Raw genomic sequence first — 13,628 nt, forward strand, 5'->3', positions numbered from 1 at the left:
TTCTGTAGTACTGCAAATAGACATAAGCATATTTTATTCAATTTAGCTGAATCTTTCTGTCCTAAGCAAAAACAGTATAGCTTTGAGTTCAGACCAGAATTTAATGCAGAAATTAGAACTGTTACATTTCTCACTATAAATTAAACCACTTCATCCCTAAGCCATACTGCCTCAATACTGCACCTCATGAGCCATCTTCTCATGATGGTCATCCTTTAACTAATCTATTCTAGGAGCAGCATTTGGAATCAACTCCTAATGCTTGAGGGAAAAAAAACAACAACAAACCAGACACCGTGCAAACATCCTGAAGAGATCAACCATTGAATTCTATATGCAAGGCAATTTTAGAATGAACCACTTTTGTTTTGTAAAGGCTTCTATATTTTCCAGTCAGCCCTATGGAGCATTGCAGAACTGATGGACTGGTATTTCCTTTCAGACCACCGTTCTAAGATTTATCCCACAGCGACAGTCAAGTGAACGTTACAATTTATGGGTTATCCCATGAAAAAGACTCAAATGTGAAATCACCTCTCATCATGTAACAATTTCCCTTTCTGTTCTGACACACCACTGGGAGAACTGTTCAGTTCTGAGAAAACTGGAGACTGAGTTTTAAGCAGCAGTGCAGTCTGCAGGACAAAACATAGGATGTTAGGAACATGCAAGTAGCCAATCACTAAGATCTTGTGACTGAAGCTTATTAAGAATTACATTGTATATTCTTAAAGGCAATTAATGATTACTTGGTACATCAGCTTTCAGCGGAGCAGTTCTTTAATCGTAATCTGTGCATCACTTCCTGCAGAAAGCTGACAAAAACCTACAGTTTTAGAACATGCATGCAACATCTTTTGTACCACGTAGACAACTGCTGACACAAAGGCCATACCTGACTTGTATAGAGAACCAGCTGCACCAGCTGAGGCATCAAGGCATCAGCCATGGTTAGAGTTTGCAAATTTGGATGCATCAGAGATGTCAGAAGGACAGGAAGCAGATGACCAAGCATAGTAGCTTTTGTAATTTGTTCCAGGCCTTTTAATCTGAAATAATCAAGGTTGCATAGTAACAACTACTTCATAACATATAGAATCACTACTATTCCAAGTAATCCGTTTAACTTTTAACAGGCAGCAAGTGATGAAGGAATCAGAAAACGTTTACATTGTATTTAAAAAACCTAACTTGATGAGAGCCTTGATGACATTACAATTCCTCCAAAGTGTTAGCATCCCAATTTTGATGTCAACTACTAAGCAACAAAGCAGAGGACAGTAAATCAAGAGTTTAATAATTACTCAGAAAACGATAAGCTTCCCTTTGGATGGGATGAAAGCCCCTTCGACACAACTACGTTTGGTCAGTATGTATGCCAGCTTCCTAGCACACACAGCTTCTGAGGATGCTGCCAGCTGAGAAATTAGATTGTTTTCGGTTATCCCACTCTTAAATACCACTGCCACTGACTGAAAACTGATCAGTTTGAATAGTTTCTATTATTATGTTGATTATTAGTGCTAGTAGTTCTGTCATGGAGAGCCTGACTCTAAATTCTTTAAACAATAAATGCTGAGCAAATGCTATATTAACAAACAGTTCCTACACATTCAAATTTGAAGTTATGGCATACAGAATAAGAAGTTCTAGTTGTGCTTGCACAATAAGCTGCAGGAAGCAACTATTCACTGTTTTCACATTTACTTGCCTTACCTTTGTTCTCTGTCAGCAATATCACTGTTTATTAGTGCTGTAGTGACTTGCTGCAGCATTTCTAAGACTTCATCACATCCCGTCAGAATTTGTGTAGCAAGAGACAAAATGCTGGTCTTCAGCTCCTGGGTACAAAGAGAGTTAAGATACTTAAATTCTTAGAGAACAGAAAAAAGCAGCAACTGAAAAAACGATGGATTTCCAAACAAAAATAATGATAATGTGACCTGGCAGGCCCGCAGCAGCAGATTCATCCAAGACTTAAATTTGATTAATGCTAAGCCCCAAAGTGCTGGGAGAAACTAGGTGCATATTACAGGATGCACATCCAGTTTCTAGAGGAAAGGAATCCCCAAGTCCAGCACAGGAGAGAGCTGTTAGCCAGCCAAGGTACAGCACTGGTGACAGAATGTCCTAGCAGGTATGAGGATCACTGCAGAGAGAGAAACTGAACAACGAGAACACGGTGAATGGCGAGACAGGAGATGTACTACAGTATTTAGCATTTACTCAATGAGCCTGAACAAATAACTTTCACCTGCTGTGGATTACAAGCACACAAAGTCTCAAAGAGAAGCAGACAAAGCCAGCTTAACAAGCAGTATCAGAAACTCAGAAGTCAATGCCACTATAGAGGAAGTATTGCTTTATAAAAGCTATAAGGCAGCCTGCACACCAGGACAAACACAGCTACTGTGAGTTCATTCAAGACTATTCCAGCAGTAACATGACATAACATTTTAATAAACCTTGTTCTAATGCTATTCATGCCATTTCACATGACCAATGATGGCTTACATGGAGACAAAGATGGTCACACACACGCTTTGTAGTTAGAACTACAAAAATCCAGATGCTTGGTAAGGTAAATGAGAAAATCCCTTTCTATGTAAATCTGAAAAGTACTTTTTATGGTACCATCTAGATGATATGGAGAAAAGAAGGGGGAGGGCAATACATTCAGAAACAACCCCCAGCCACTGACTGGAATATGTCTATGACAATACATTTTTATCCTCATGACACACATTTGGGGAAGCATTTGCTCTCACTAACATTACAAGACTGAAGTTGAGACATTTCAGCTGAAGAACAGGGAAAAGAGAAATCCATAGCAATATAACTATACTGAGAGGAAAAGAACTTTCAAAACAGCTTCAAGAGAATGCACTGCAGAAACAAGAGGAGTCAGAGGAACAGTGACTGTAGAGAGCCATGCTGGAATAAAACTTGGTGTTTACCTGTACCTTCAATGTCTCTCCCTGTAAGGAGCTGTCACTGTCATCGTTCTCATCAGGTTTAATCAAAATAGTGTTACTGAGGAGGTGGTTCTGCACAGCCATCAGATACCGCAAGCACGAAGATGCAGCCTTTAACATAAATAAGTACACTTCACATTATCTAAACACTTAAATCAAACTTGATTCAGGCAATCCTTTTACTTACAAGTATAAAAGAAAAAAGCACAGGAGAAGGACAAGCAAAAAGGAGTTTGTTTCCATGTTGTCATGAAGTTCTAATGATAGACAAACTTCCTTTAGACTGAGACAGCTATCAAAGCAGTGGGAAAACATATCCACTTATAAACCTATTCTAGCTTTTAATATACATTGTTTGATTTACTTCGTCAGGAGAAATTGTTAATGCATAGCATAAAAGATATTCTTTTGCTGTATTTGTTAAGATACACAGCCACAAAAATCACACCTCGATATATTCAGTAAAGATGATGGATTTAAGGAGGAAAACAAGCCAAGGGCAACTTGATCAAAATACATTTTACTTACAGGCACAGTTGAAAGAAGCCTTTGAAAATCATCTTTAGATACAGTTTGGCACTTGGTGATTAAGACACAAGATTCTCGGACAACAATCTTGAGAATGTAGTGCAACAGCTCATCATTTAGTCTTTAAAATGCAGGAAAGATGCAAAAAAAGTTAACAATCTAATTAGTGAGTTTTGTTTTTTTTTTCTTTTTTTTTTTTTTTTTTTTTTTACAGCCCACATCAAATGTCTCTCAAAGCTCTCTCATAAAATCACACCAAAACAAGAATCTGTTCCATTTGAGATTCAGAGACAAAGCAAACCAAGGCCAGAACATTTAACAACAACAGACTCCTCCCAACTTTGAATGGGTAGTTTTACTGCTGAAAAGTAACCTAACAAAGATACAGAGAGCAGTGCCACAGAACTGCAATAGAGAACTATCACCTACAGTTACCATTTGCATGGTAAGCATCAAGGTATCCAAACTCAAGTTCATGCACAGAATTCTCTGGTTTCCCCTAAAGCCCCAAACCAGCCTCCCTCTTTGGCTCTAAAGATATCCTAACCACACAGAGATATTTCAAGTCCCACTGCTACTAGAGATAACAAGTAACTAGCAGAATTTCATCCAAGCTTACCTAGAGCAAATAACAGAAACATACAACACGATGAGCCAGGGAAATGCAAGCACATTGTTTTATTTTACCTATAATGATCATCATCTTCGCTCCCAAATCTGTTGTTCTGAAGCTGCTCTGCTAGATTTGTCAGGATGACGTCGCGAAGTTGAGAGAGACCACTATTTCTCTCTCCTAAAACAGAATACAACAATATTTTGCAAAAATAAACTCCATAAAACGTCGGTTTATTTCCTCAGGAATCTTACTTCTCAGTAAAGGTTACATTTACACTGCAACCCCAGCGGCTGTTGATATTATGAACCTAAACCTCACTGTGCACACAGCACTGTTTTGAATTCCAATGACTGTAACACCTGAACACACTGCTATGAAGTAATAAATTACCATGCATCAGCTGCTTTTGGTACAGGCTTCTATTTCATGCTCAAAGTAGAAAGATTAATATCTCTTCTAATGAGGACTAAAATTACTTCTGGTCATTGTGTAACTGCCAGGTAACAACCTTCTAAATGGTTCTAAACTATCAGCCAGACCAGAAAAAAAATCATTAACGCTGGCAGACGACAGATTTAAACCCTTCAAACTTCAAGCAGCTGCTCAAGTGAGACAAATTTTCTTTTGCACACACAGCCATTCAGAAGGCAGCTTCAGAAACTGAAGCATTCTGTAATTTCCTAGAACAGCCTGGGTTCAAAACACACCAGTACTCCGTATTCTGAACTGGTCTCCCTCAAAAGGTTGAGAAGTGTTTTCGTATTTTATTTTCAATTAGAAATACAAACTCTCACGTGTCAATTAAAGATTCTCACCTTCAGTTAAGACCAATTTCAATAAATTATTGATTTCTGCTTCTCCAGGATACAGGATATTTAAACCAGAGCTAAAGAAAAAAAAAAAAAAGCATTACTTAACATACGTAAGAACAAAATCTCAATGGACTTGTGAAAAAGCAGAACAGATTTCTGGCTTAGTTCCTGATGCACCATTTACAATTACCAGGCAATTGTTTCTTTCAACATAGAAAGAAATGAAGATCACAGTCGCTACAGTATTTTGAGACTGTCTGAACTGTTGAAAATATAACACAGAATTCTTTCCTTCCAGAACATCCCTCCATTCCCTTACTAATTATTTCTCCAGTGTAATGCTGTAATGGTTTGGTAATAGCAGGGTGGCAAAGCCTCTGGCTACAGCAAATGAAAATGAGCCCAAATGCAGCAGCTAGAGATACAGAAATGGAAAAAAAAAAAGAGCTGCTTACCTCTGAAGGGCCTCAGGTGTGTAGGAATCTCAACAAGAGATACCCTCATCTCCACTGCCAACCCCCAAATAAGGGCTGGGAACAGGTGGATCCTGGCACCACCCCTGCTGGTCACTCAGGTACACTGCATTCACCTGAGCTCCCCTGGGTTGGCCCTGCCTTCCCACCAGGTGCTCAATCACTACTTCACTCTGTGACTTCGCACTTCCACTACATCTGGTATGTTGGTTACACTGAGAGAAAGTTTCGTGTGACCTTCCTAGCCTTTCTACCTGTGGCTCACATTGATGAGGTGATTCAAACACCAGGAAAAGTTACCATACATTGCAAACTAGGTTTGAGGGTTCTATTGATATCTGAATCCCAGTCAGAGGCAGGAGGAAAAAAAGAAAAAGATATTACCTACTCCCCCCATCTCTGATTTTTTTACAAGTCATTGGAGGATAACACACACACACACACACACACACACACACACACACACACAGACCAAGAGAGAGAAAAAACACAGGTTGATGGTCAGAAGATATTGTTCTCCTCAACCTTTGGAGCATTTCCCACTTGAAAGCAGATTACATTTGTGCTTAAGACATTTGAGACAGCATTCCTTGTCCTTGAGATTTATGTTCTCTCGTTTTCATAACATACAATCACACTTCTCACTACCTTTCCTACACTTAGTCATTCTGCTATTTTTGACAAGTCACAGAAAGGAAATTACACAGCATGAGGCTCCAGAGATGCAGCAGCTAACATGATGTGAAGCTAAAGCAGCCATCCTGCTTAAGTGTTTGAAGTGCCAGCCCCAAAACATAATGCCATACTTCTTCCAAAACAGATTCCCATTTTCTAAGCATAAATCTGTCTCTTTGGGCAATCTTACTACTCCACCCATGTTTTAACCTGGACCTTCAATCTCTTACTGCATTCCTCAAGTATTACTCACTCTGCTTCCCTTGGCATTCCCTCTGTGTGGGAGAATTCCAATGCTGTCATTTGAAATACTGATCTAAAACTAACAACATTGGCATGACCTTCTCCAGAGCACCAAAGAACTATATAAACTAAACACTGAAGACATTTCACTCACCCCTGAAATGGAGAAAACCTTGCTGGAATTAAGCAGCTACATTATAATAAGCACTAAAGAAATAACTCCAAAAGCTATTCAGTAAAATGCTACAAATGAAGTATGGCAAGAAAAGGATTACTACCTGTTATTACGCTATGATCATTTCAAACACAATTTATTTGCTTTTCTCTACAAATACAGATTAAAGTAATTATCACATTAAGTTGTTCTAAATTTTCTTGTACCAAAATACAATTACTGAGTACATCTTGACTATTCAGCTACTGTAACATTATAAAGCATCTAAGATGCATTTGATGAGGCAGATGTTTACCTTATAGCCAGGCAAACTTCCTTCTGAATTTCTGCACAGATCTGGTCCCTTGGTGCCATTAGCAACTGCCAAAGCAATAGGCCCGACCTCCTCACAATGTCTCTGTTTCTTTCGGTTTGTGGGCTGAAGAAAAATTTAAAAACCACCTAAGAAAAAAAATTAAACAACGACAACAATAAAACACAATGTACACGACATCCACATCACTTCATTTTTTGTAGTCAGCTTCACAAAACGTTTGTCTAGGTTGTTAAAAAGTATCAGCCAAAAATAGAATTTGAATTCCCCAACTTTAGCACTCTGGCAGCCCAACAAACCATTTTTCTATTTCTATCCCCTGACAGCAGAAAAAAAACCAAAGTAAATAAGAAACTTCTCAGTATTTCATCTTAATCCGTAAAGGTGAAAAGGTTACATTTCAATTAGCATGCTCAAGCTACGAGGAAAGATATCCTTGTACCTGGAAGACAACAAGGATGCAGCGTATTATACAAGTATCTCCGTTCACCATCGCTTTCTCCATAATGTCACAGATGCTGCTGAGATGATGTGCTTCGATTGGATGCTGCTTCCCCAAGAAATTTGTTATGGGAAGATTATTGCTGGCTGCAAGCAGATTGAGTTGGTGGATACACATGGCACCAACATGGTGCAGTAACTGGTTAATAACCTCATTGGTGGTTGTTGCATCTCCTAGGAGAAGAAAATCAGTTTAAACACTGCCTAAAAGAGACTACGGGGCTAGAATTTTCTTCTAAAATGCATTCTGTTATCATCATTATCTAACATGAGGGCTCCCACCCACATTATAAACAAAAGAGTTATCTGCACTAATGTGATAAAGGTAGCAATGTTCTGGAAGCTTTCAAGTTTGTTTCCATTTGGTTTTCACTTTCTTAAACCAAAGACCAGGCAACTCAAACAAGGAACTTCTTCCAAGGCTTAACTCGTGTTTTAATAGAAAGTTTCAGAAGGGAGTTTCTATGCATTTATCCTCAGATATTTGTACATGTCACTCTCACTTGGTATAAAGTGCCCATCTGCAGGTTTAGCTCACCTTTGGGCTCTGTAATGACGTGGCTCACTCCCAGCCTCTGGCAGACACAGTGGAATGCCTGGTTCCCAGGATTACACCACTGGTCAATGTAATCATTAGAACATGTCCATATCATGTTATTCATAGTATCGTAACAGGCACCTGAGGAAAACATTTTGCACACCAAATTTTAGAATGGAAAAAAAAAAAAAAAAGCAAAACACACCAAAAACAGACTAAAATACTTTATAGTAGATACAAATCTAATTTATTTGCTTTTCAAAATCCGTCATGTGACAGCAATTTAATAATAGTGCCTTGTGGTTAATGGGTAATAGTTTTAACCAAAACTGATAGTTTGCATGATACAAGCTGTTGGAAGTGCTAAACCTAGAGACTCATCTCTACTTGCAGGGTTTACAAACACAAGCAGGTCTGTGACAGTAAATGTGAAGGGATAAATGGGTGACAGACATGAACAGTTCTTTGACAGCATATTCTAAATGTTGTTAAAAATCACATATCCGCGCAGACGTTTCAAATAATGAGGTCTCCAGTAGCAGTATCTAACGTGGCATTTCCTCAGGAAGTTACGAACTTTCAAAAATGCAAGCTTGACAAAATATCACTACACATACAAAACCTCACTGCAGAACCCATCACTGTGAGTTTAAATCCAACTAGTTTAAGGATGGGATAGTTTACTTCTTAAAAACAGATCTACCTACCGAGTCCCGGTACTAGAGCACCACGTCCAAGTGAACTTCCTGCAGCATCAATGAGATCCGCTCGGCTCGTGAACTGCCCATCCGAAATATTGAACACCAAGCTTGAAGCAAGAACTGCACAGCACAAAGTCACCGATTAATTTCTGACAGGTTGACTGCTTATCACGAAGGACCTGACCTGCTGGAAATGTATCTGACTCACTTTTTAAAGACGACAAAGCACTCGTTCCTCCAAAGAGCGAGCGTGTGGCAGAACTGCCCGACCCCCCTGGGGGGGGCACCAACATCACCAGGTACGTTCCACACGTGTATATTGGAGTCTTCCTTAACATTTTCAGTGGCAGCCCGCAGCTTGTGTTAGCAGCTGAAATATGCAACAGCAATCAAATCAGCGTGTGTGTCTCCATAACATTAAAACCTTAACAACAGCAACAAACAAGAAAGAATGCTATTTGGGACTTCAAATAAATTGATGCAGAAATTTATATAAGCTACATTTGGCAGCGTTTAAAAGCTGCGTGTAGGGCAGCTCCATAATCCCACACACGCAGTGTTAATTCCCAGAACAATATAAGCAATTTCACAGGTTATTTAGCTAAAGAGAATGACTTAAAAATTAATAAAGGTAGCAATTTCTGGTTCCAGCCCAAAAAATTATGAGGCTAAAATACAAGTACAAATAGAACAGACTTAAGAGTCATATGGTACTATGCATATCGAAGGCAGCTTTAGAGACTTCAAGAAAACATAAAAAGACCATTTGAGATTCACTAGGCATTTACTATTTTAATCCTCCTGCTTCACATGAAATGTATACAGTCATAACGATCTAACTCCTGCCAGAGCTGATCAACACTTTCCTGAGCACTGACTAAAGAACTGGACAAGAATAACTGCCTATTCTTCTTTAGCACTCTATTTGTAAGCTGGCAAAACACAGCATTTAAAATAGCTCTTCAAGCTCAATCTTTGCCAATTTCCCTGTAAGAATATTTATGTCCTGGATAATTTGTTTTTATGAAAATACCTCTGGTTGTTGAACATTTTAGAAAGCAAGCTCATTTAGTTTCAGATGTATGCGTGAAAGAAGAGAAGCAATTGACAAACTGGATAAAATCTTAAGATTCTCTAGCTTGGTAGTTTCAGCAAATCCATAAGAGAATACCCCAAAATTTTGCAAACTACCTCAAAAAAGCAAAATTACTTCAAAATTTATAACATTCAACTTGCTGGGGAAGCAAGAATTTCATCTTCTAAATTGCAGTCCATTTTTACATAACAATTCGAAGCCCAGTTAAACTAGCAGCACAGAAATACACTTTTCCATTTCATCACAGATGGCATAAATCCAGTCCTATAACTGAATACATAACCAAAAAGGGCACCACGTACACCAGTATTCCTCCAGTTTCTTTCTTCTTAAACATCTTCCACAATCGATGACTAGCTGAGCAAAGGAACTCGTAATTCAAACAAGAAACAAATACTGCACATCTCTCTCAAAGACTTTTCATGGAAAAAATGCACACAGTTTTTGACACCTGCTAAGAAATCAGCGATTACTCACACTGACATTATGCATTCAGAAACAAACCACGACAAATTCCTCAGTCAATAAAATCTCCTCTGACCTGCTTGGTCCTCTTTTAGAGTATTAGAGATGGTAGAGCCAGTGAGAGCAGCCAGTGTTGCTGACGGGGAGGCTCTGTACCTCGACAGCCTGCTCAGAAGCATCTCATTGATACTCTTTGCAGATTCCCCTTCCTTCCGCATTAATATAATTCGTTCCTGCAGAGGATTTGCTATACATACACCATTTTCTACCTATTAAAAATGAAGGAAAGAAAAAATACTTTCAGATATTAAGTTCATAGGATGCAAATAACCTAAAATGAATAATAAGATATATCAGGTAGGGATACAGATTTAAACCTTGGTGCCAAATTTCTTAGGGAAAAAACCCGTATCATTTCAGTTGTCAATACCAGATGCCTACCAACTGCTCCATGCTTTCCTATTCAAGTCTTTAGACTGAGGTGTTTCACTGTCAAATTAAAATTCACACACGAATGTATGCATGAAAGCGTGCATACACACATATGATGTATGTATATGCATAGATGTATACACAGCTGAAAACAAAGGCCACTGAAAGAAAAAGGTGATTCTCCAGATTCATTTTGAAATGCATTTGGTTTTACACTAAAACCAATGCTTGCCACACAGTGTAAAAGTATTTCAGGTTATAAAATACAGAGTAGATAAAACAATGTATCTGCAACCTGTGGGAACAGATCGGCGTTTAACACAATGAAGGAGATCCATTGTAAGCAGTGCTTTAAATCTCAGTACACTGTCTTAGCATAAAACTTAATTGCTAGCTATAATAAAGTATGTTTTACATTATAAGACAATTCCTACTGTGAGGATGATAGTTGTATGCCTTCTGAAAACAGAACTGAACAATACACCTTCTGTTTTGTTACTCTGCATACGCATTATAGAGACCTATTCAAATCACATCTATCAATATTATAACCCAATATTCCATATTTGAGAACGTTGATACTTAATTGAACAGCAGTCATGCTACCAACTCACAGAAGACACCTAAATTTGCTTACTATAAGTTCAAAAACGTCCATAAAGACAGAGTGGCCTTTTGGTGTTTTCTCATTGAGGCTTGCAGGAGACCAAATCCAGTAGAAATATGTACCATCTGAAGAAAGGTGCACGGTGGTCATAGTACTGCCAACTGGGAAGTGATTTACTGGCATTGGGATTATTTGACACACCTACAAGACAGGGACAGCATCTTAATAGTTTTCACAGATCAGCAGCTTCTTCATAAGATCAAACAAAGCCAGACCATAAAAAGCTTCTTGACGGACGTAATATGATGTGCATTTGTTTTGAAGAGCTGTTGTGCAGTATTTGCCAAAGGGGACTACAGCATACAAACCCTTGCAGACCTAAACAGTTGACACACCTAAAGATGAAAGCATTCCCACCATGTCAATAGGAAAATACACTTGCTAAAAAGTTTCACTTTCTGCAATTTCTCTGAAATACGACTGAAGCTCTGGAAGAAAAGGAGAATTCAAACATTGTTTCAAGAAACACACAGGATGGGAATATGTGCATCCATCCTTAAGACCATAATGTAAAAAACAACACAAAAACCAAACTACAAAGTAAACAAAGCACTCATTTTACAAAAGAATACAATTAAATTAGAAATATACATATATATATTCAATACCTGAATAACGGGCTGTTCAGGAAGCATATGTTTTGAGTTAAAGCCAAAGTCCACTTCTGCTACTGTTTGGTTGTGTTATATGACCGTACCACATTCCGTCCCTTATTCTACTACCATGAAGTAATACTTCATATGTCTGTAGATGTGGGTGCACGTGTTCACATACACAATAAGAAAGAGTAAGATCTATAATAACTTACAAGTTTCCCAAGTTTCCTACAGTGCAATTTTTTAGACTGGGGTTCACAAAGGCAGCTTCACAAAGCAGGAAGCAGAAGCTTCAGCACCACACTAATTAGAGTCAGAAGTGACTGCTATAACTTCGTGTTTCCTCGCACTAACTCTGCAGTGCACACACTAGCTGTTCCTTTTACCTGAAGGGTATGCTGATCCACAACCTGGAAAAGGGAGTGAGGCTTATTATCAAAAGAGACAGGCCGATGAAGAAGTTTGCTGTTGCCAAAAGCAACCCACCCAGCCTCCAGCTCCTCGTTTCGGCAGTAGACAAAACCTCTGGCAAAAGGAGGAAAAAAAAAATAGCAGCACATTATAATTCTTTCAAACTCTGCACTTCTTGTTTGTTCTTCTAAGAACTCACAACCACATTCTAGAACTTTGAACTTAAATTCACTGTAAGACATCAGTTTCCGCCATAAAGGTTTTAACCATAAGGAACCTCATGACTTCTAAGCAGTAAAGAAGTAAGGCAGTACTGTTAGTTACCGCACTAATCATTACATAATGAATAGCATAATTAGAAAACAAATACTTACAAACCCACTAATTGTACAGCTCTACATAAAAACCAGTCTCTGCTACATCCCTCTCAGCAAAGAAAAATCAACTTCATGTGTATACAAAAACATGTCTGAAACATCAGCTACTCTGCTACTACACCTCTTTGCAGAGGAGGCTGAGCTGCTTTGTCTCCAAAGGTCCCTTACAACCAAGTTATCCTATAACTGCAGAGAAAACACTCTCAAGAGCTAGAGATGAGAAGACCAAAATGCTAAAATAACACTCAATGAAAAGGCAGAATGTGCTCTAGTCCTGTTACTTCTAACATCTGAGAAAGGCTTACCAAAATAACAACTTCTTTCTTTCCCCAAATGGATCTGCAGAATAGCAAATACTCATATATTCTGCCACTTACCGCAAGGTACCGTGTAACCCAGATCCTAATTTGCTTATTCCTCTTCCCACTGAATTTGTTGTATAAAGGTAGAGGCCATCTGCTGCAAGACAACGTCCTAAGTCTGCATCTGAACCAGAAAGAAAGGAGCACAGATTTTCTATGTAACAATAGTTCTTGTTCCTCTGCTGAAGCTACAACAGTAAGTGAAAGCCAACAGATGCTCACAACAGGCCACAGTTGACAAGTCACAACTACATTTTTAATGCTGAATTTACTGCTCAGAGTTCTAAGCGATACTGTAACAGCTGAACTTCTTACCGCAACTTCTTTACCTTTCGTTTGTCACTTAAAGAGGCTTTTGGATTACACACAACTCCCACAAACAATACAAGGTTAATTTCCTAGTGATACCAAATAAACCCAACAGGAATTAGGGGCTGGTCAGCCAGCTGCTTCTTTTAGACACTCACTAACATTAGTACGGTTCTGAACACGATTCAAGTGGCCATCACCTGTTTCTGGTGAATTTCCATTTCTCACGTCAGCATTAAGACCCCTGTCTTCTGATATTACTGAAATCATTTTAGTATTATTAGTACTACTCTAAACAGAAGCTTGTGCCATGGGTTTAAACTGGCTTTCTTGCACTCTATTCAAAACCATGAGTACAGTAGG

General features: G+C 38.6%; 1 protein-coding gene across 2 annotated transcripts in view; it reads right to left on the minus strand.

The window, feature by feature from the left end:
• Positions 1-13,628, minus strand: part of HECTD4 (HECT domain E3 ubiquitin protein ligase 4) — a gene marked incomplete at both ends in the record, with an annotated part of 63,381 nt that overhangs the window by 34,837 nt on the left and 14,916 nt on the right. For both annotated transcript variants that reach the window (XM_079544028.1, XM_079544027.1), the window contains 16 exons: positions 535-635; positions 896-1,049; positions 1,717-1,841; positions 2,958-3,086; positions 3,504-3,624; positions 4,191-4,296; positions 4,935-5,005; positions 6,793-6,938; positions 7,253-7,485; positions 7,850-7,990; positions 8,557-8,670; positions 8,759-8,920; positions 10,188-10,380; positions 11,181-11,351; positions 12,193-12,331; positions 12,972-13,080. In XM_079544028.1, coding sequence (XP_079400154.1) covers positions 535-635; positions 896-1,049; positions 1,717-1,841; positions 2,958-3,086; positions 3,504-3,624; positions 4,191-4,296; positions 4,935-5,005; positions 6,793-6,938; positions 7,253-7,485; positions 7,850-7,990; positions 8,557-8,670; positions 8,759-8,920; positions 10,188-10,380; positions 11,181-11,351; positions 12,193-12,331; positions 12,972-13,080 — 2,215 coding nt within the window. The remainder of the gene's footprint in view (positions 1-534; positions 636-895; positions 1,050-1,716; positions 1,842-2,957; positions 3,087-3,503; positions 3,625-4,190; positions 4,297-4,934; positions 5,006-6,792; positions 6,939-7,252; positions 7,486-7,849; positions 7,991-8,556; positions 8,671-8,758; positions 8,921-10,187; positions 10,381-11,180; positions 11,352-12,192; positions 12,332-12,971; positions 13,081-13,628) is intronic.

This window comes from Tetrao urogallus (genome assembly GCF_951394365.1).
Source record: "Tetrao urogallus genome assembly, chromosome: 17".
NCBI lineage: Eukaryota > Metazoa > Chordata > Aves > Galliformes > Phasianidae > Tetrao > Tetrao urogallus.